The sequence below is a fragment of the Erythrolamprus reginae genome, chromosome 3, assembly GCF_031021105.1.
Source record: "Erythrolamprus reginae isolate rEryReg1 chromosome 3, rEryReg1.hap1, whole genome shotgun sequence".
NCBI lineage: Eukaryota > Metazoa > Chordata > Lepidosauria > Squamata > Dipsadidae > Erythrolamprus > Erythrolamprus reginae.
In genome coordinates, this window is record NC_091952.1 from 49,347,260 (window position 1) to 49,369,562 (window position 22,303).

The 22,303-nt window shown below is 39.9% G+C and overlaps 1 protein-coding gene across 2 annotated transcripts in view; it reads left to right on the forward strand.

The window, feature by feature from the left end:
* The window catches only part of MICAL1 (microtubule associated monooxygenase, calponin and LIM domain containing 1), a 58,833-nt gene that overhangs the window by 20,806 nt on the left and 15,724 nt on the right, over positions 1-22,303 (forward strand). For both annotated transcript variants that reach the window (XM_070745163.1, XM_070745164.1), the window contains exons 7-19: positions 609-709; positions 1,660-1,917; positions 4,167-4,282; positions 5,299-5,425; positions 5,833-5,917; positions 6,667-6,814; positions 9,659-9,846; positions 11,602-11,711; positions 11,880-11,930; positions 14,118-14,292; positions 15,428-15,510; positions 19,183-19,768; positions 21,624-21,733. In XM_070745163.1, the coding sequence (XP_070601264.1) occupies positions 609-709; positions 1,660-1,917; positions 4,167-4,282; positions 5,299-5,425; positions 5,833-5,917; positions 6,667-6,814; positions 9,659-9,846; positions 11,602-11,711; positions 11,880-11,930; positions 14,118-14,292; positions 15,428-15,510; positions 19,183-19,768; positions 21,624-21,733 (2,138 nt within the window). The remainder of the gene's footprint in view (positions 1-608; positions 710-1,659; positions 1,918-4,166; positions 4,283-5,298; positions 5,426-5,832; positions 5,918-6,666; positions 6,815-9,658; positions 9,847-11,601; positions 11,712-11,879; positions 11,931-14,117; positions 14,293-15,427; positions 15,511-19,182; positions 19,769-21,623; positions 21,734-22,303) is intronic.

Below are 22,303 nucleotides of genomic sequence, written 5' to 3' on the forward strand. Positions count from 1 at the left end.
AGGGGAGGGATACTGCAAAATCCCCATTCCCACCCCACTTTGGGGACAGCCAGAGGTGGTATTTGCTGGTTCTCCAAACTACTCAAAATTTCTGCTACCGGTTCTCTAGGACCCATGAGAACCTGTTGAATTTCACCCCTGCAAGGGGATGCTGCAACAATTGTAATTGTGAAAAATGGTTGCAAGTCACTTTTTTCAGTGCCACTGTAACTTCAAACATTCACTAAATGAACTATAGTAAGTTGAGGACTATCTGTATTTTTAATGCCAGTGACAAAAGAAAGACGTTAAAACAAATGATCCCACAGGGATTTTCTTATCTTATTAAGCAACCTGTTTTCTGCAATAGATAGCCAAAAATGCAAGGAATTCTGCAATCAAGGTTATGAGGACAATAGTCATTGTTATTTACCAGCAATTGTACTGTAGACTAATTGTAATTGTAGACTAATTGTAGACTAATTGTAACTGTAGAGTAATGTTGACCCTAAAGGCAATTCAGAGTCTGTGTGGCTGTGGCCCAGTGGCAGCCTTCCCTTTATGAATGTGATTATCTTCCTTTAAACTTGTCTATCTATAACTTTCTCCTTGCATTTGAACGATATCAGGTATTGATTTGGAAAACATTGTCTACTATAAAGATGACACTCACTACTTCGTCATGACAGCCAAGAAGCATAGCTTGCTAAAGAAAGGAGTAATCTTAAATGTATGTATGACGGGGCTTGGAAACCTTTTCAGGGGCCCATTTCATCATTTTGAGTGATGGAGAGGACGTAATGTCAAGACAGCATGTGACAAAAGTTCATGCAGGTCGTCGATTGTTGAATGGCGATTAGAAATAAGATTTTCTTCAATTTTCTGAACCATGTCGTCAGTCACAACAGATGGCCACCCACTTCTGTCTTCATTGTGAATTTCCGCCCTTCTGAAATTGAAATTCCGTACCCATTTTGTCACATGCTGTCTTGATGTTACGTCCTCTCTATAAACTGAAACAAATTTGCCTGCTCATCTGAGTAGCTTGCTCATCCAGCAAGTAGGCTCCATACACAGTAGATCCATTGTCTTATAGCTGCTGTATGAATTAAAGCAATAGAACTCATGGCTTTTAAATTATTATTATTATAAAGCCTTACATGGCACCGGACCAGAATATCTCCGGGACCACCTTCTGCCGCACGAATCCCAGCAACCGGTTAGGTCCCACAGAGTGGGCCTTCTCCAGGTCCCGTCGACTAAACAATGTTGTCTTGCGGGACCCAGGGGAAGAGCCTTCTGTGTGGTGCTCCGACCCTCTGGAACCAGCTCCCCCCAGAGATTAGGATTGTCTCCACCCTCCTTGCCTTTCGGAAACTCCTTAAAATCCATCTCTGCCATCAGGCATGGGGGAAATGAAACATCTCCCCCTTGCCCATGTAGCTTCTGTGTATGATTCGATTGTGTGCTTGTTTTTTATATATTGGGTTTTCTTTTGGATTTTTTAACCTAAAACTGTAATTTAGATTGCTAAATATTAGATTTGTTACTATGTATTGTTTTTTACCATTGTTGTGAGCCGCCCCGAGTTTATAGAGAGGGGCAGCATATAAATCCAATAAATCTAAATCTATTCTATATTATCACTATGGAATAAAACAAGTATCTGTATATTTCTAGGATAAGTTTGACATAGAGAGCTTACTCTCTCCAGAAAATGTGAACCAGGACGCCCTTCTTGCTTATGCCAAAGAGGCTGCCAACTTCTCGACCAACTACCAGTTGCCCACTTTGCAATTTGCCCTAAACCATCGCCACCGCCCTGATGTAGACATGTTCGACTTCACTTGCATGAACCGTGCAGAAAATGCAGCTTTGGTGCGTGACTGCAATGGCGCTAAGCTGCTCATTGGGTTGGTGGGAGACTGCTTGGTGGAGGTAAGTGTGGCCTTAGCATGATCAGAACTAACACCTGGAAGGGCCCCTCCACAATGGGAGAAATGTATATTTCAAACCTATCTGACTGGAACTCCTGTTCCGTTGGAGACAGCCTTTCCCAACCTCGTATTAGTTTACGACTTCAACCCTAATTTGTGAGTTGAAATCCAACACATCTGAAAAGCAGCTGGTTAAGGGCAATCAATGTTGTTACTTCAGAATATATAGGCAGAGGAAGTTTGCATTACTGAATGTTCATCTGCTAAGAATTTTCAAGGTTAATTGAGAAACCAAGGCTGCAGCCAGTTTTCCATTACAGGTTTGCTGCCCCATTGCTTTATGTAGGGGAATTTTTGCATACTTTTTAATGCAGTGATTTCCCGAGAAGGCTTTTTTACTTTTTATTAACGTGTGTTCATAAACATTTCTATTATTACTGAAAGTTACTCAAAGGTCGTCATATGGAAACATGTAAATAAAGCTGAGCTGCTTGGGGGAAAAAAATCTGCTGAATGTCAGCTGTGTTCATTCATTCATTTATTCATTCATTCATTTATTTATTTATTTATTTATTTATTCCAATACACAATGAGGGATTTAGTGGGTATATATATATGAGGGTATGGCTAGCTGATGAGGCCAAAATAAGGCCGAAATAGATCTATCCTAGTCTCCCTTAATTTTCAAATTCAGCAAAAAAGTGTGACATATATATATATATATATATGTCACATGGGTTTTTTTGCTGAATTTGAAAATTAAGGGAGACTAGGATAGATCTATTTCGGCCTTATTTTGGCCTCATCAGCTAGCCATACCCACTGGGACTTGAACCTGCAACCTTTGCCTTGTAAGGCAGGGAATTATCCTCTAGGCTACAGTATCCAATCCCTCCAGCTCTGCAGCAGGGAAGGGTTACATATTTTTGTGTCGAATCACCCTAGTGTATTGAAGGAACATCACTGCTCCTTATTTGCCTCTCGGCCCAACCCAGGGCCATTTCCAAGGCAGTTAATTTTATTGATAGCCGACAATTCTATCTGTATGTGTCACATTTTTTTTTTGCTGAATTTGAAAATTAAGGGAGACTAGGATAGATCTATTTCGGCCTTATTTTGGCCTCATCAGCTAGCCATACCCACTGGGACTTGAACTTGCAACCTTTGCCTTGTAAGGCAGAGAATTATCCTCTAGGCTACAGTATCCAATCCCTCCAGCTCTGCACCAGGGAAGGGTTACATATTTTTGTGTCGAATCACCCTGGTGTATATATATATATACATGATGAAGGTTATAGAGGAGATACTAGTGAAATACATGATGAAGGTTATAGAGGAGATACTCATAGTAAAATATATCTATGAAAGAATAGAAAAGAAGGTATAATAATAGAACATATCAATGAAAGAATAGAAGAAGAGATATAGGAATAGAAGAAAGGTATAGGAGATATAGGAGAGCAATAGGACAGGGGACAGAAGGCACTCTAGTGCACTTGTACTCGCCCCTTACTGACCTCTTAGGAATCTGGATAGGTCAACCGTGGATAATCTAAGGGTAAAGTGTTGGGGGTTTGGGGATGACACTATGGAATCCAGTAATGAGTTCCACGCTTCGACAACTCAGTTACTGAAGTCATATTTTTTACAGCCAAGTTTGGAGTGGTTAATATTAAGTTTAAATCTGTTGTGTGCTCTTGCGTTGTTATAATGGGAACTATTATAAAAAAAGTTCTAGCAAGCAGAATGGTTGTTTCTGAAAGGATTATGAAAATCCAGACCAAGCAGAATGCTGGGATTCCCACCCCACCCCCACCCCTGGCTATGCACTTTTCTCAGACATTTCTTCACTAGCACTTGACACGAGCCATATCATTTGGTGGTTTGTATATAAATATAGTTTTGCTTTTGGACTTTTGAGGTCAGAGTGTCTCCTTTTCCTGGCAGACAATTTTCAATTTTGCATATTTGTTTGTTTGCCTTTACTAAGTAGGTTTAACTCCCAAAGCTCAACTTGTCAGCTAACAAGCTCAACGGGAAGGGGTCCCATGGAATGCAAGCAGTTCCCAAACTCATACACTGCACAGTGAGACCAGTTGTACACTAATTGCAGGGCCAAGATTCACACCCAGATCTGATTCTTTCTGCATTTGTCCAGTGTCAAAGTCTTTGAGTCATGGTGAGGTGTCCCATGTTGCTGAGCAGCCGGACTGCTTGGACTCTTGTTTGTTTGTTTGTTTTGTTCTCCAGCCATTCTGGCCCTTGGGCACTGGTGTGGGCAGAGGTTTCCTGGCAGCTTTCGATGCGGCTTGGATGGTAAAAAGATGGGCCTCAGAACGATCCCCACTGGATGTGTTGGCTGAGAGGTGAGAAGGGATACAGTATTTCCAGAGTTAGGATTCAAGATGGGGGGGGGGGGGGAGAAGGAGAGAGGAAGAGAGCTGTTGGGGAGGTGGTGGAGAGAAAGAAAAGGAGAGAGGGAGGGAGGGAGAGAGAGTATATCTCTCATCTTGGCAACTTTAAGATGCATGGACTTCAACTCCCAGCATTCCCCAGCCATCCACAAAAGGATGTTTAACTGTGGAGTTCTTTTGTAGTCTCATTAGAGGTCACACCCCTTACTGACCTCTTAGGAATCTGGAGAAGTCAACCGTGGACAGTCTGAGGGTAAAATGTTGGGGGTTAGGGGATGATACTACAGAATCCGGTAATGAGTTCCACGCTTCGACAATTCGATTACTAAAGTCATATTTTTTACAGTCAAGTTCGGAGCGGTTAATATTAAGCTTGAATCTGTTGTGTGCTCTTGTGTTGTTGTGGTTGAAGCTGAAGTGGTCTTTGATAGGCAGGACATTGCAGCATATGATTCTGTGTAATTGGGTAGGGGATATTAACTGCCTTCTGTGGCTGTATTAACCATAGCTAAACCATTTTCTATTGTTTTTAAAAGAGCATCTTTGAATTCTGCAAATTTTAGCAGGCAGAATCACAGAAGAAAGGAAGGAGGGCTAAAAGGAAAAAAGAAAAACCTGCTTTTTACTTGTTTGATATAATCCCACGTCAACTCTTTTTAGTTAAAGAACTATTTAATAAAAATTATTTTTAAAAATAAAATAAAATTACATGGGGAAAGTGTAAAATTACATGAGGAAAACAAATGAATGTTCCCTAAAACATAGGATAATGTATTGATATTCATAATGGCTGCAAAAGTACGCAAAATGAGTTTGGAGTAACTCTTGTGAAAAGAGGCAGAGGACTAGGAATATTGCTTGTATATACACCAGAGTTGCCTCCAGGCTGATTCTGATTGCCAGGCATAAAATATGCCTCTTCGTTCATGAACTCAAATGGAATATTTTTCTGCTCAATCCCCACCCAGAGAAAGTATATATCAGCGGCTGTCACAGACGTCGCCTGACAACATGAACAAGAACGTTAATCAGTACAGCATTGATCCCACCACACGATACCTAAACCTCAATCTTCAGGCGATCAAAACCACTCAGGTACTTTTGCCACAAATGGGGATGGAGGAGAAGGTGTAGTTGCTTTGTCTTCCTGATCGTTGGCTTTGCAAAGCCCACCTTCCCCTCTGCAACCTGACACAATATAGCAGTTTTCGTAATTTTGGTGCTGGTTGCAGCCAGAAACATAATATAAAGTATAAAGTTAAAGTGATGTTATTTATGATGGCAGAATTTCAGCAATAGTCTTCCCTGAAAAATGTTTTTGCTGGCTGTTTTAACATTTAAGGTTTGCTCGGTTGGATAATGAGGTTTGATGCATTTTCTGAACAGGAAAAATGAAGATTTCAGGTCTTGAGTGGATTTGGGAAGTGTAGAGATTAGCTGGAGTTCTTTTCAGGGTCTAAGTCATGTTGAAGATAGCAAATAATAGGTGCCTTTGTTTTCAGGTTCATAAACTGTACATTAAGGGAGATATGGAAATGGAGCAGAACAAGAGAAGAAGCCGTGCCAGCCCAGAGTTAGTCTGCAAAGGCAAGTTTTGGTAGCTTTCTTCCTAGCTTCCAGCTGCAAGGATCCCATTGCTCGTGCTCACCTTTTTCTTGCTTTAACAAAATGGCATCTGTAGCCATGCAGACTCTTGCATATGAATGGCTGAATTGTAGAATTGGAAATAACCTTGAGGTTCATTGGTTCCAGTTTTCCAATTTCCACTTAGTGCAGATTCTGCACTGTAGGATACAGTAAAGAATCTCCTAGGTTGTCTAGACTTCCAAATAGATGTTTTTCATTATCAAATATCTGAATTTACTGATATTCGCTTTCTTGCCGCTGATATCTCTAGTACTTTTTAATCTACCTTATCATTCTGCTTTCAGTTTCTTCCTTAGGACTTGCAACAAGGCAGAATAATTTGGGGTATATGTTGCTTAAGGGGAATATCATGTAAAACTAAAGATTTTTTTGTATATACAGTACTTTTGTTGGCTTTCCTAAAAGCAATGAAGTTGCCCAGATTTTCATCTGGCTGGTTGAATCATTGTTCTATACATTACAGTAAAAATACAGTCATACAGTAACCTACTCAGGCGTATCAGTAAACACAGTGTTTATGTAACTGTAATGGTTTGATTTTGTACAGCCATTGACAAAAGAAGAAAAACGTTGGTATGCTGAGCAGCGTTTCCTTTATAAATTGAATGAATGAATGAATAAAAGACATTTACTCTTATAAGTAGATAATAATTCTGTTTTCTCTCTGCAATACCACACTCCTATTGCAGATACCAGTAGAGACTATGAGAAGCTTCTTAATTGGTGTCAATCAAACACTGCCAGTTACCATGGCATCAAGGTGGAAGACTTCACACACTCCTGGAAAAGTGGATTGGCTCTTTGTGCCCTCATACATCACTTTCGCCCAGATCTTCTGTGAGTTTCCTTTATAGGAAAGTTGAGGGGACAGAATATTTACTAATATTGGGAAAGACTAAAATGGGCTGAATAAAGCTTTCTTTTAATATATTAGAATATTGGAGTTATATCACTTTATATGCTTTATACCCTTTCACATATACTGTATGTTCATTTTCGCTACTATCTCTCTTTAATTACCTGCCAGAAGCATTTTAGGGACTTTCACCTCACAAACTAAATGGACTAAATGATCTATAAGGATCATTCATAGATTCTATGATTCCAAAACTTTAGTTCTCCAAGCATTAATCTAGTTGTTTAAGCATTTGGCCATTACTGTGGATACTGTATATATGAGGTGAAATGCAGTTATTAATTATTATTATTATTTATTAGATTTGTATGCCGCCGCTCTCTGCAGACTCGGGGCGGCTCACAACAGTGATAAAAAACAATATGTATTGACAAATCTAATAATTTAAAATCTAAAATAGCAATTATACATTTAAAAAATCTAAAAACAAGGAACCCCAATATAAAAAACATACGTACATACAGTCATATCATACACTAAAACTACATAGGCAGGGAGAGATGTCTCAGTTCCCCCGCGCTTGACGACAGAGGTGGGTTTTGAGGAGTTTACGAAAGGCAAGGAGGGTAGGGGCAGTTCTAATCTCTGGAGGGAGCTGGTTCCAGAAGGTCGGAGCTGCCACAGAGAAGGCTCTTCCCTTGGGTCCCGCCAGACAACATTGTTTAGTTGACGGGACCCAGAGAAGGCCAACTCTGTGGGACCTGACCGGTCGCTGGGATTCGTGCGGCAGAAGGCGGTCTCGCAGGTATCCTGGTCCGGTGCCATGAAGGGCTTTATAGGTAATAACCAACACTTTGAATTGTGACTGGAAACTGATCGGCAGCCAATGCAGACTGCGGAGTGTTGGAGTAACATGGGCATATTTGGAAAAGCCCATGATTGCTCTCGCAGCTGCATTCTGCACGATCTGAAGTTTCCGAACATTCTTCAAAGGTAGCCCCATGTAGAGAGCGTTACAGTAGTCAAGCCTTGAGGTGTTGAGGGCATGAGTGACTGTGAGCAACGACTCCCGGTCCAAATAGGGCCGCAACTGGTGCACCAGGCGAACCTGGGCAAACGCCCCCCTCGCCACAGCTGAAAGATGTTTCTCTAATGTGAGCTGTGGATCGAGGAGGACGCCCAAGTTGTGGACTTCTTGTGACTTCTTGTGGGATTTCATCTATGATAGTTTATTCATTTATACAACTTATACTGCAATCAGCAACTGCTGAATGTATATGTAAGAATCAGGCTCATATATTTATTTTAATAAATGTATAGCTGCCCAGAGTCCTTTGGGGAGTTGGGCAGCATATAAATTTAATAAAACAAATGTTTGTTATATGTTTTGTCTTGTGAATATTTTATGTGTATTTAATAAAAAATAATAATAATTTTTTTAAAAGAATCCGGTTCATAAGCTCTGTACGTGATCCAATGAACTAGTTGCCATAAATAATCTCCATTCCCTACTGATCTTTTCTCAGTTCTGGGAAATTCAGTATGGATCTGTGCCAACCTTTGTTTTTCTTTTACATTTGGATTTCTAGGTTCATAATTTCGTATTGCTATTAATCCAATCCAGATTTAGTTATTTTTAGAATGTAGAATCACAGGGCTAAAAGGAGTTTTGGTGGTCTTTAAGACCTCTGCTCAAGGTCCTGGTCAAATGGTTGTCCAGTCCATTTTTGAAAACCTGCAGCAATGGAGCACTCACAACTCAAGAAAGTAAACTATTCCACTGATTAATTGCTTCACCGTCAGGAAATTTTTCTTTAGTTCTAGGTTGGATCTCTGTTTGAAAAACTTCTACCCTTTGCTTCTTTTTAATTTGTAAAAGGTTTTCTCCTAAGAGACTTTACAGAACCAAATGCTTTGGGTGGTTTTTTTTCTTTTGATAGAGATTTAGAACTTACAAAATTTATCATACATGAGGGATAACTAGGCCATGTATGGACAAATTTAGACTGTAACTTTTGCTTTGATAAGTAAAAGCTATTATGTCTGTGTTTCTTCCATAGAATATAATTTATTTAATAAAAAACTGCTTATTAGTTGATACAAAAATGATCTTAAGTACGAAATGTGGACATAATATAGGCAATTATTTATTTGTGTTGCAGAGATATTTTTTTCGTTGGAATGTTTCTTTCTTGCAGGGAGAGGATGGGATTAATCACCGCAGAGCCTGAGATTTCAAAGGAAACAGTCCCTTCTCAACCTGTCTGCCAGATCTTGATAGGATGACTACAGCTTTTCTATCACCATATTTGGTACTCAAATGACTGTAGCCATCAACTTTTACTTTTCCTCCGGTCATAATTCTGTTTCAGGAAGAAGGGCTGGTTGGTGTTCAGTTACTGAAACCTACATATCTAAGGAGAAAGTAAAAGAAAAGATTCCTTGCTGTTGTGTAGCCCACTCATCACACAAGTTGTTAGGAGCTAGCAATAACTGTAGAAGCCCTTCTAAAGAAACCTTTACAAGGTTTACAAAATTTGCAGACGTCTTTTTCTAATTAAAATCATTGGTTGACTTTATTTATAGCTGTATGTGGTGTGGTTAAAACAAAGGTTCACAGAAAGGCACGTTGGTTTAAAACAAAACACTTTTCCCACCCAGGTTTATGATATAGGAGGCAATTGGGAATGAATGATGCTTCCTTTTTCTCTCTTCAACAGAGTCCGCAGAAATGGAATATTGATGGAGAAAACATCCTGAAGTTTAAATAAACTTTTACAGCTGGGCTATAATGAATCATTATAATTTGTTTCTTCCAACTATAGGGACTTCAATTCATTGGACCCAAACGACCCTATTGGGAACAACCAACTGGCTTTAGATGTGGCTGAGCAGGAGCTAGGCATTTCTCCAGTCCTCTCCAGCACTGAAATGGCTTCGCTGTCTGATGATGAACAGCTTGGCTTGATCACTTATTTGAGCCAATTTTACGACGCCTTCAGGACTGCTCCAGGTAGAATGCCCCAAAGAATCCGGTTCTGAGTACAGTGTTCCCTCAATTTCCGTGGGGGATGCGTTCCGAGACCGCCCGCAAAAGTCGAATTTCCGCGAAGTAGAGATGCGGAAGTAAATACACCATTTTTGGCTATGGACAGTATCACACCCCCTAAATTACCATTTCCCATTCCCTTAACAACCATTTACTCACCATTATTACTGGTACTCACCATTGAATAAGGCACTTAGTGATCCTGATATTTATAAACATAATTATTTATTAACAATAATTATTATTTTTTGTTATTTATTTGCAAAAGTTATTAGTTTGCCGATGACATATGACGTCATTGGGTGGGAAAAACCGTGGTATAGGAAAAAAACCATGACGTATTTTTTAATTAATATTTTTTGAAAAAACGTGGTGTAGGCTATTTGCGAAGTTCGAACCCGCGAAAATCGAGGGAACACTGTACAGCCAATGAATATTTAGCATAATTTGGTAAACCTTTGCAGAGAACTGATCCTTCTCTTAGATAACAGCTTGCAATGTGCACTAGATGGGAATGAAAAGGGCTAGATCAAAATAGAAATCTATATAAGCCATCATCCTTTTCCTTCCTCAATGATACGTCAGATTTTTATGAGGGTATACATGGTGGATTACATTTTCCCACTGTGCTACTATAACAGCTATTATTGAAGACTGCCTATCCTGATTTTGTAAATAACACCTAACTATCTTAACCGGTAACCATTGGTGGCCTCATCCTCCATGAATTTGTCTAGTACAGTGGTACCTCTACCTAAGAACACCTCTACTTACGAACTTTTCTAGATAAGAAGCCTCCGTGGGGCCTCTCTAGGAATCTCCTGGGAGGAAATAGGGCCAGAAAAAGCAGGGAGAAGCCTCCATGGGACCTTTCTAGGAATCTCCTGGGAGGAAACAGGACCTCCACCCTCCCTGTGGTTTCCCCAATCGCACACATTTGGTTTTACATTGGTTATTATGGGGAAAATTGCTTCTTCTTACAAACATTTCTACTTAAGAACCTGGTCAAATAATGAATTAAGTTTGTAAGTAGAGGTACCACTGTATCTTTTAAAGTCCTAATTAGTGGTTATTATCATGCTGTATGGTCAGGGATGGGTCTCATTTACCTTTGCCACCGGTTTGCATTGCGACATGTGCATGTTGCTCACACCCCTTACACACACATATCCCGTCGTGCATTTCCACTTCCGTGTATGCTCACTAGCCTGATAGTCAGCTGTGCTTTGGGTGAAGAAATAGAGCTCGGGATTAACCCGTGGACGGACGGGCTGTTTTTCATGTAGATGAAGAGGAAAAGCCATCCAAAGGCAGAAAAATTCCCCAAAACTCCCCCCCCCCCAAAAAAGATGGGGGCACCCCCAGACCAGCACCGACTAAACCAGATCCTTGACGCCATAGTCATGTCACTAGCGGGTTGCTAACGGTTCGAGCGATCTGATCTGAACCAGGAGGAACCCACTCTTGTAGTGTGGTTGTGAATTCTATAATAGTTGAGGGACCGGCATTATTGGAAGGTGAGATAAAATAACCATGGAAGTTTGCAATAGTTCATTCATTGAATCTCTGTTCCTAGGCCTGTTATCTTCATATTGCCCCTGCAGTAGAAATAGAGACATTATCATTCAGAGTAATTACTCCACTTTAATAGGTTTAATAATGAAACACTATCCCTTAAGCTTGATTCAGTACCAAAACATGCCATATTCTCTCTTGTAGAATGGAAGGAGAAAACAAAGAAACCTCTTGTCCCAGGTGGCACCAAAAGCGCTATCCTCTTTCTTAGCAAAATGCAGAAGACTTTATCTCTCTCCCGTAAACGGAACTTGGTGAGTCTCTTTCAGCAGGGATTGCGAGAATGTAACCAAACTTTCCCAGTTTCTTCTATCCCTGCCATTTCATTAGAGATAAGGAGCATGGGGGTTTAAGTATGTTGTGGAAGAGTCCCGAACCTTCTCTCTTTATTGACATTTCAAAGACACAACTTTTGATTGTAGGAAAAGTCTAACTGGGATGCGGAATCCAAGAAATCAAAGCAAGAGACTGGGGTAAGTTCTCCCATCATTGTGTTTGTTTCATTATTTTAGTATCATCCTTCCTCTTGAAAAGAGATAAGATTAGTAGATCATTAAATATTTAGTGTCACTAGGTCAACTATTTATGTGTATATTTATATCCTGCCATTCCTGGAGCTATGTAGGGGTCCCTCTTCCCCACAGAAATGTTTTTCCCCACAACAGGAAGCTTGTGTTTGGTCACACAGTCAACCAGATATTGGCATTTCGCATTTTAGCTCCTTTTCCAAAGACCTGTAATTATTATATCACACCTTTGTCTTGTACAATTCAAGGAAGTATACATAATGCTCCTCACTTCTATTATACCCACAACACTTCTGGGAGGTGAATTGGGCTGAGAAAGAAGATTTGGTTCCAAATAAGTGACCCATGGAGCGGGTCTCCATGGTTGAGGGAGGGCCTGAACCTTCGTTTCTTTGGTCCTAGTTTAGAACCTTAACTATTACGCCATGCTGATTCTACCCTAAAACCAGTCAGCTAGAATAGGGATGGAGAATCTAAGGCCCTGTTAAGTCAGTTCACATTATTTCTAGTTTAACAAAGTGTGTTGTTTCATTTGTGATTATTTCTGTGTGAAAGGGGTTATGTTGTCAGTTCTGCAATCACCTTTCAACTATCCTTCATAATCAGCTATATAATTTATCATGGGGAAGGATATTGTGTATTTTTTGTTACAATCTATCCTGAAGATCCTTAATAATGTCAGATCTAGATGTGACAAAATAATGTCAAATCTAGAATAGAGAAGGAAGGAAGGGATGGGAGGAAAGGGAGAGGAAGGAAGGGAGGAGGCAGGCTTCTGTTATAAGCCAATGATGGAATAAGTATTCCTAGTAGATAATTTATGGAAAACATGAGTCCTTGTTGTATAAATCATTGTAGTAAGTGGTATGAGTTTTCTGACTTTGGAATACAAAATGGAAACTCCAGTACATATCATTTATGAACTACAGCTTTATTATATTAGTTGAACCCTGCATCCAAATTCTAATCCCAGTGGTTAATCTCCACCTGTAAAAATTGGAATTCAAATGTCATTTGACAAATTCCATCCTCCAGCTTGCTGGCTGCTCAACTCCAAATGAATTTTGGCAGGAGCAAACCTCAACTGAGATTTTTGTTCAATTCATTTCCCTACACAAAACTATTGCAGTAAAATTTTGGCTTGTGGGAAATTCTTGTGGCTGAGATGTGCTTGTGTGATTGCCCAGAACAGCTGCCAAAAGTTTGGATAGTGCCCAAACTATTAGTTTTTCCACCAGAGGTCAAGACACTTGTTTTCCTGTTTAGCAAGGGGCTCTCTGAAACAGCTGTTGAGCCAGGTGATGAGGAAGAAGCTAGATTAACTAAACAATGAATGGAGTTGCTATTATATCCCACTAGTACAGTTGCATACTGTCAGGAAGCATTGTTCAGGTTCAGACATTCCCAGGAAAGGATTACCTTGATGGATGTTTTAGGGGCTGTCTAATGGATCTGTCTACCTAAGGATTTTGCTGCCTTATTTTGAGCTAAGTTACTGGAGTTTAACATATAAGGCTGTCCGAAAAATGTCTCTAGAAATCTAGGAAGTTACCCCATAAATCTGACCACAGATTTATCTAATCTGGAATTGCTATAGTGACTGACAGCAGCTTTTTAGGATTTTCAGACATTGTTATTTTTCCATAAATACTAGGAATTAAATGTGGGACTTCCTTCAGATTTCATGCTTCCTTATGACCTTCAAAATGAGCAAGTTTATGATTAACTGTCAGATTAAAAAATCCAAAGGACATTTCTCTCTCATACACACGTCTATCATAAAAGATATAGAAACATATATTTTATGATTGGTATCCTTTATTAAGTGTTTACTTGGAGAACAGTTGTACTATGACCTCTGTTCTCTGGTTCACTGTACTGGAATTTCTGGGTGGTAGACAGAGCAACTATTGTACTTTTGAAATTGTTAGCACCTGAGTTGTTCACTTTGCAACTCATTGCAATTACCCATTTTGCACATTGCTCTGGCTTCTCTTACACCCAATTGATTGCTACACCCTCATTCTTTGTTGCTTTTCTGACCTGGGTGATCCAGGAAACCCTAATAGCAATAGGGGTTTGCTTGAGGTTTAAGACTGCTCAGAATTCATGGCCCTCTTGGTCTTCTGCTAGACTTCGCCTGTCTCTCCGATGAGGAGCAGTGATGCCTGCTACTTCTGCGGAGACCACGTCTACATCCTGGAGCGGGTCAGTGCTGAAGGGCGCTTCTTCCATCGAGGCTGTTTCAAATGCCATTACTGCAAGATAACATTGCGACTAGGAGATTTTGTCTTCAATGAAGATGATGGTAAGTAGAGGGAACAGCTCTGACTGGTTGCATGGTTTCCTGTTTTGTTTGTCTCCAGGCAGAGTTTGGGCAGAGCTGTACAACCAAACGTTCAGGGTATTATGACCAGCAGCTGTAGTAGTGGAATTCTGTAATAGGAATGACCTTAGAAAAAAGAAGAGATGCTGCCTAGGGAACAATAAGATAAGAGATTTTAAGTCTGGAATTCAAAAAGTAATTTCCCTTCCTTCTCAGTTTGTGCAAAAAGACCACAGCAAACTTATACTATATGTAAGATTTGCAAAATTATGTTAATCTATCTTTTCAATAATGTAGAATTAACTTAACTGGTTGTATTTCCTGTCTGGTCCACCTGGGCAGGTTGACATCAATCTTGCAAACCAATCGCATTTTATTCTAAAGGCCACATTAACACAATCTTGTAAATCTGATAGTACAAATCTCCCGCCATCTTTTTCACAGCCTGAGAAATAAGGGAGGTTCCTTTTTCAATTTCTCTGCCCATTATGCAGGTATGGGCTGTACCTTCTTATCTGATTGTTCCCTAGGCAGTATCTCTTTCATCTAAGGTCATTCCCACATACCATTACATCCTCAGAGACTCACAATAGTTTATCTCCCTCCCATATTAAACAATTGATTGCAAAGGTGTAATGTTGATCATTTTTCATGAATATGTAATCAAAACAAAATTAGTGTTGGTCATGACCTTTAAAGCCCTACATGGCATTGGACCAAATTACCTCCCGAACCGCCTGCTACCGCACGAATCCCAGCGACCGATAAGGTCCCGCAGAGTTGGCCTTCTCCGGGTCCCGTCAACTAAACAATGTCGTTTGGCGGGCCCCAGGGGAAGAGCCTTCTCTGTGGCGGCCCCGGCCCTCTGGAACCAACTCCCCCCAGAGATTAGAACTGCCCCCACCCTCCCTGTCTTTCGTAAACTACTCAAGACTCACTTATACCACCAGGTATGGGGGAGTTGAGATATTCCTTTCCCCTAGGCCATTGCAATTTATGCATGGTATGCCACATGCTCTTTTAATTTAATCCTGAAGATTAAATCTGCACCCCAATAGCATTTCTGGTTGGGCCAAATGAATTGCGGTCACATACTTACCTGATTGTTTCTTCCTAGGCAACTTCTATTGCACGTTGCATTCCTTGGTCTCATCAGACATAACTACCCCCAGCAAAGCTTCCTTCAAAGACGCATATGAGGTAGGTAGGTACGGTGGCTGCCTTTTCGGAATCTGGCTGAGTGTTAGAGGAGAGCAGGGACAAGTGGATAATCTTAAAAGGATTGGAGTATTTGAGAAGGATCTTTTATGTGGTTTTCAGTTAGGGGTGACCAATGTTTTGTCCAGATTGCTGAGAGTGCTGAGGCATGTGGGTTGGCATGTGAGTCCCAAGTAATTGGACAGCATAGAAGTCAAATAAATTAAATTAAATTAAGAACATAAGAACATAAGAAGAGCCATGCTGAATCAGGCCAAAGCCCATCGAGTCCAGCATTCTATGTCACACAGTGGCCCACCAATTAATTGTACATGGGGATCTTGAGTAGAAAGAGAAGGCAAAACCCTCCCTTTCCCTTGACCCCCAACAAATGGTACTCAAGGGAATCTTGCCTGCCTCAACCAACATAGAGGCGGCATATGGACATCCGTTTAAATAACCACCAATGCACTTGGCATCCATGAATCTGTCTAATCCTGCCTTGAAGCTATCAAAGCTGACAGCTGTCACAACCTCTTCTGGAAGTGAATTCCATAAACCAGTGACCCTCTGGGTGAAGAAATATTTCCCTTGGTTTGTCTTCACTTTCTTACCTATGAGCTTTAGGGGGAGCCCCCTTGTCCTAGTATCTCTTCTATGTTTCTATAGAGAAAAGAATTTTAAAACAAAATGCTTTAAAACAATATCTTTAGACATGCAATGGAAAATATGATATAAGCAGGTGTACATCATTTGCATTTTGGGCAACACAAACCTAATTTCTCCCATATTTGAATAGAGTCTCAGTTGGAAGTCTGACAAGGAAATTGATTGTGTGTGTGGGTAGCAAAGTAACACTGATGATTTGAGAGTGTGGCTATGTGGGGAAAAAAAGAAATTTTGTAAGAAAGAAATCAAAATCAAATTAGCTGGCATCATAATCCTTTTACAGAACTCTACTATACTTCTGATCATTGTGTCTCTCCATTCAACCCACCAAAAGAAATGATTCTGTTTGAACACAAGAGTTGAATGTTAATTTATTGTGATAAGCAGTTTGCAGCTGATACTATTTGTTTGCCCATGGTTGGTCCAACTTTCTCATGGGTGTAATTAAACAAACTTGGACAGCAAACATAACATTATATAAGAACTTTGCTTCCTATGCCGGAATCAATACAAGAACAAAATGTAGCATATGACTCTCATCTGTAAAAACAAAGCATACTTCTTTATTTGCATGTAGAGTGAATCCTATTTTGTAAGACGCTGCTCCTGCTTTAATTCAGAGCTGAGAGAGAACAATATGTAGTTACCAGCTTCTTCTCTACTGCCCTTCTTGTGGATAGGCACAACACTGGCCATTCTCCAATCACCAGGAACATCTCCTGTTAAAAGGGATTGGTTAAACAAGTCAGTCAGGAGGGTAGCAATGACAGATCTGAGTTCTTTAAGAATTTTACCCACCTGGGAAGGATGGAAGGCTGAGTCAACCTTAAGCTAGTGATGAGATTTGAACCGCTGACCTGCAGATCTACACTCAGCTTTAGCGGCCGGAAGTACTGCACTCTACCTGCCGCGCAACCTCGGCTCTACCTTAGTTCTACTACCTTAGTTCTGTAATGTTCACAAACCCCATTTCTCCATTGTGGGTATTTCAGAATCTTTCCATTTTTTGTATATGAGTCTCACAGCAATAATTGTTTATCAAAATAATCTTCCCTGGCTGTTTTCTAAATGGCTATCCATTAATCCCAGCAAGAAAAATTCTGGTTTCAATGAAATGTTGATTTTTTAAAAATTTCTTTGTAACATTATATGTATTTAAACCGATAAATTTGGGGTTTGAGGTTTAAGAGATTGAGGCTTGAGGTTTTATGATACTTCATATTTCCAACATAAATTTGAAGTACTTCAGACAATTTTTCTGGAGTCATACACCAATGGATTTTTCATTTGTTCTTTTTTTGTTACTAAATGTCAGTAAAAGTTTATACTATATATTTTGGGAGTTACACATTCATCACTTGCACGTAGTTCAATTTCAAATTCTTTCATCTGCTCTTCAGTTCCAAGTGTTCTATTACCATAAATCTACCGTAATTCTTTTTCTTAATTGTGCATACAAAAGCCATTGAAAGCTCAATTCCTCTGCAATCAAATGCTCTCTTGGTTTCATTTTATATTCTCCATGCTCCTGATCTAATAACTCTCGATAAGTTAACCTTTTTTCTTTATGTATTTTTTCCCCTATAAAATGCTTCTTGTGCTGAGACTCATAAAGGAATTTTCAGGCACAATCTGAATTTATATCTATTTCATATTCCAAGTATGGTATTTCTAGTATAATCAATAACTTTAGCTTTATTATACTATAAAAAACCATAATATCTGAATCTCAAATTTTGTACTTATTCTAAATTTTGTTCCTTTTTCAACAAAACTTACACTTTTATCCAGACTAAGCAACAAGCTGCGTAATACAATTTCAGATCAGACAGTTCCAAACCTTCTCATTTCTTTTCATCTTGAAGTATTTTATGTTTACTTTTTTTTGAGGGGGGGGAGGTGTTTCTTGCCATATAAACTTAGATATATGTTTTCTGCCATTGTTGCTACCCCGTTTCCCCCCAAATAAGACATCCCCTGAATAACAAGCCCAATTGGGCTTTTGAATGTATGACAGTAAGGCCAAATGCTTATTTCAGGGTTCAAAAAAATATAGGAAGAATCTTATTTTCAGGAAAACATGATAGCACCTGTAGATGTTCAATAAATCTGATCACTGACTGATTCTGATCATGTAAGATGGGAAATAGTTCAAGTCTTTGAGTGCTATACCAAACAAAAAGAGATTAATAGATGCCTGGAGATTAATATTCTCAGTGGTTTTATTTATCATTCATTCATTCATTCATTCATTTGTTGATCAAGTAAACAATAGTAGTTTATATAAACACAACATAGAAAATAATGATAAAAGGAGACAATTGGCCAGTAGGACAGGAACAGTAGGCACAATGGTGCGCTTATGCACGCCCCTTATAGGCTTTCCATTCAGTATCTGCTTGAAAACTTTGAGAACAAAGTATCAATTTGATAGACTCTTTGCATATTTTTATATATACAGTGATACCTTGTCTTACAAACGCCTCGTCATACAAACTTTTCGAGATACAAACCAGGGGTTTAAGATTTTTTTGCCTCTTCTTACAAACTATTTTCACCTTACAAACCCACTGCCGCCACTGGGATGCCCCGCCTCTGGACTTCCGTTGCCAGCAAAGCACCCGTTTTTGCGCTGCTGGGATTCCCCTGAGGCTCCCCTCCAAGGGAAACCCCACCTCTGGACTTCCGTGTTTTTGTGATGCTGCAGGGGAATCCCAGCATCGCAAAAACGAGCGCTTCGCTGGCAACGGAAGTCCGGAGGTGGGGTTTCCCATGGAGGGGAGTCTCATGGGAATCCCAGCAAAAATGGGCGCTTCGGCTGGCAAAAGGGTGAATTTTGGGCTTGTATGCATTAATCACTTTCCCATTGATTCCTGTGGGAAACTTTGTTTCGTCTTACAAACTTTTCACCTTAAGAACCTCATCCCGGAACCAATTAAGTTTGGAAGACAAGGTATCACTGTACCTGCAACTCTTTTGCAAACTTGTTGTGTTTTGTTTCTGCAGGATTCATCCCATCTGGACGGCCCACCAGACAAAAACATTTTAGACTTGACTACTGAAGAAGAGAGGATGGTAAAAAAACCACATTGGCAGGAGATTACGTCTCCCTTTGTAGATCAGCTGCCAGAGGGCCAATCTGAACCACTTCAGAAACAAGGGAGTGAAGGCCCCAGCCGATTCCCACCAGAAAAGAAAGGTGCCGATACAATAAGCTCCTCACGGCATCCACATCGACCGTCCACTGTTGTGGGAGATGAGAAGCTGAGTGACTCTGTTCCCAAAGCTGATTCAGCTTTTCAGATTGATGGAAGCATGAGATCACCTGAAAACATGGCACAGGATCAAACCATTTGGAGTGGTGACTCTAAGGGAAAGCCTCATCTAAATCTCCTTTCCCAAGGATCACGTCTTACTATTTCTGGAGAAGGTTCACACCCCACATTGGAGCAAATGCAACGTGAAATGATCCAGAAGAAGAAGATTTGCTTGTCAGACTTGGAAAAGCTTGAATTATCCAGACTGAGTCCAATTTCAAACCCGCTTCATGTTTCATATACAGGGCTGGAAAAATCCAACTTCAGAGAATCAGGTTATTTTCCTTGCTTATTTTTAAAAAAAATATATCTCAAATTTTCCAAACAGATGATAAAAGGGAGAAGGAGTAAAGACTCAACAATGGATGAAAATCAGATCTCTGTGATTTAAATACAACCCCCCCCACACCCATTTTATGTGGTATGTTCCATAATGCAAGGCAAATTCTGTAATGGTATTCGTCCTATGGAACATTTTTTTTTCTTTGTTGCCATTTAAAAAGATTTGGAACTTTATGTTCCTTGCAAACAGAAAGGTCCCTTGTCATTAACCACAGAAAGTTGTTCTCTAACTCTTTTCCATGACATTGGATCTCTTTGAAAATTACAATAGGCAGTTTGAAGTTTGCCCATATCACTCCAAGCAGCTTGCCAAGCTCTTTTCTGCACTCTTTGATTTTTTTTTAACTATGCAATTTTCCCACTCCCTGCATCCTGCAGCATCTCTTTACCCACTTCATTTGTTAGCACTCCTCAAAAAACCAAGGTGCTGCTTGAGAGGAAGCTGTTCAGGACCATTCCTGGCCAGTGATGTGATTGCCTCTGCATTCCAGATTGGTGAAATCCTCTAGCATTGACTAGAAATTTTCCAGATCCATCAGGTTCCTGAAAGAGCCATGGCATTTCTTCTTATTGCTTTAATAAGGAATCTTAGGCTTTGGTTAGTCTCCATTTGCTATTATAACCGCCATTTCTTTTCCGGTCCCTTTGTTCTTTTCCCTTTAAGTTTTAAGTTGCTTTGAAAATCCACTTCTATTGGCAAAATCACCAACCTTATAGTTATTCCTCCACCTCCGTCTCTCCTGCACAGTACTTAAGTCTTCTCTCACCAGGTGACAACTCTCGATAAACAATCCTTTTGATGTGCAACCGCCACGGCTAAAATGGCTGGAATGGCTTATTCCCAGCCAACTTTCACCGCTGCCGGTCAAGGGCTTTGGGACGGGTTCCTGTGGGGTATGCCAATAGAAGATGGGTTTTTTAAAGCCCTACCCAGGGGATAAAACAATATGCTGAAGTTGACCAGACTAAAGACGCTAGCCAGATGAATACCTACCTTGTTTCCCCGAAAATAAGACATACCCCGAAAGTAAGGCATGTCAGAGGTTTTGCAGAATTTGCTAATATAAGGCACCCCCTGAAAATAAGGCGTAGTCAAGTTTACATATGGTACGGTGGAAAAACATACGGTACCATTCAAAGCTGTTCGTAGCGGTACCGTAATAATGTGGCGTCCTCAGCTGGCCCCTTCCATTGCTTTGTACCGTCTCACCGCCATTACAGTCTCCACTACAGTGCGTAGACTGTAGTTCCTCTGGTGGCCAAAAGCTGTAATAGCGGGAGTATACTGTTGTACCATATAAGTGCTGTCGTTTGCGTGTGTGGATGCCATATTGACAGGTACCGTACTGTAATCAGTGCACTGTACGGTACACTTTCTTTGGGGGTGTCAGCTTTTCTGCCTGTGAATTTGTCTTATTTGAGAAATATAAGGCACCCCCCCAAAAATAAGACATAGCACAACTTTTGGAGCAAAAATTAATATAAGACAGTGTCTTATTTTCGGGGAAACATGGTAGTGGGCAGATTTTTTCCCTATTTTTCTTCCTAAAAACTAAGTGCATCTTATTCTCTGAAAAATACGGTAGGTTTTGATTTTGAATGGTGCAGAAGTGCCAAAGCATTTGCCACCTCATTTAATTTTATAAAAGCAAGCCTTCTTTGAAATTCTGACAGAGAAAATAGTAGCAGCCTAGGTTCAAGCTTGCAAGTTTAACCTAACCCTGTGGCTCTGTTACATTCAAAGTGAATACAGTACTTTTTCTCATCATAGCTGTTTTTCTTTGGCAGATTTTCTGGAGAGTGACAGTGAAAGTGACAGTGAAAGTGACAGTGACAGTGAAGAAGAGGAAGATGAAGAAAAAGAAGAAAAAGGGAGCTTAGATCCTGGGAAAAACATGGTGAGTCAAGACACCATAAATTCTAACAAAACAATGTTTGGAAGCATAGTTCAAATATTTCTCAGAGTTACCTTTATGCATTAGTAATCCAGGAGAATCATATTGTCACTACATTAGTTGGTAAAAAGCATTTGCCATATTTTCTTGGTGTTATTTTTTTACTTTTATATAAATAAATACCCTATGCATGCACTTTCTTCTGCACACCATCAAAAGTTTTAAGTTTCTTCTTTTTCTATTTTTTTTCTATCTACAAACTTCTTAGTTACCTTTCTTTTCTCTTTATCATGCACATCTTTTCTCAACCTTTAAAAAAAATATATTTTATTGATGTTTATAATATAAAAGAATACACACAACACAAAACTGCACAGTGAAATGTGCTCTTGCCACACAACAGCATTCATTCATTCCCTCCACCAAATGTGGGTGTACTAATTTATAATTTTTTAAAACCAGGAACATCAACTTTACAAAGTGTAGAGTGATCCCAATTTGTTCTTTAGGGCTCAGTCTAGAATTCTACCATCTTTTCTCAGTCTGAGCACTTTCCATTTGAATGGCTTGCAG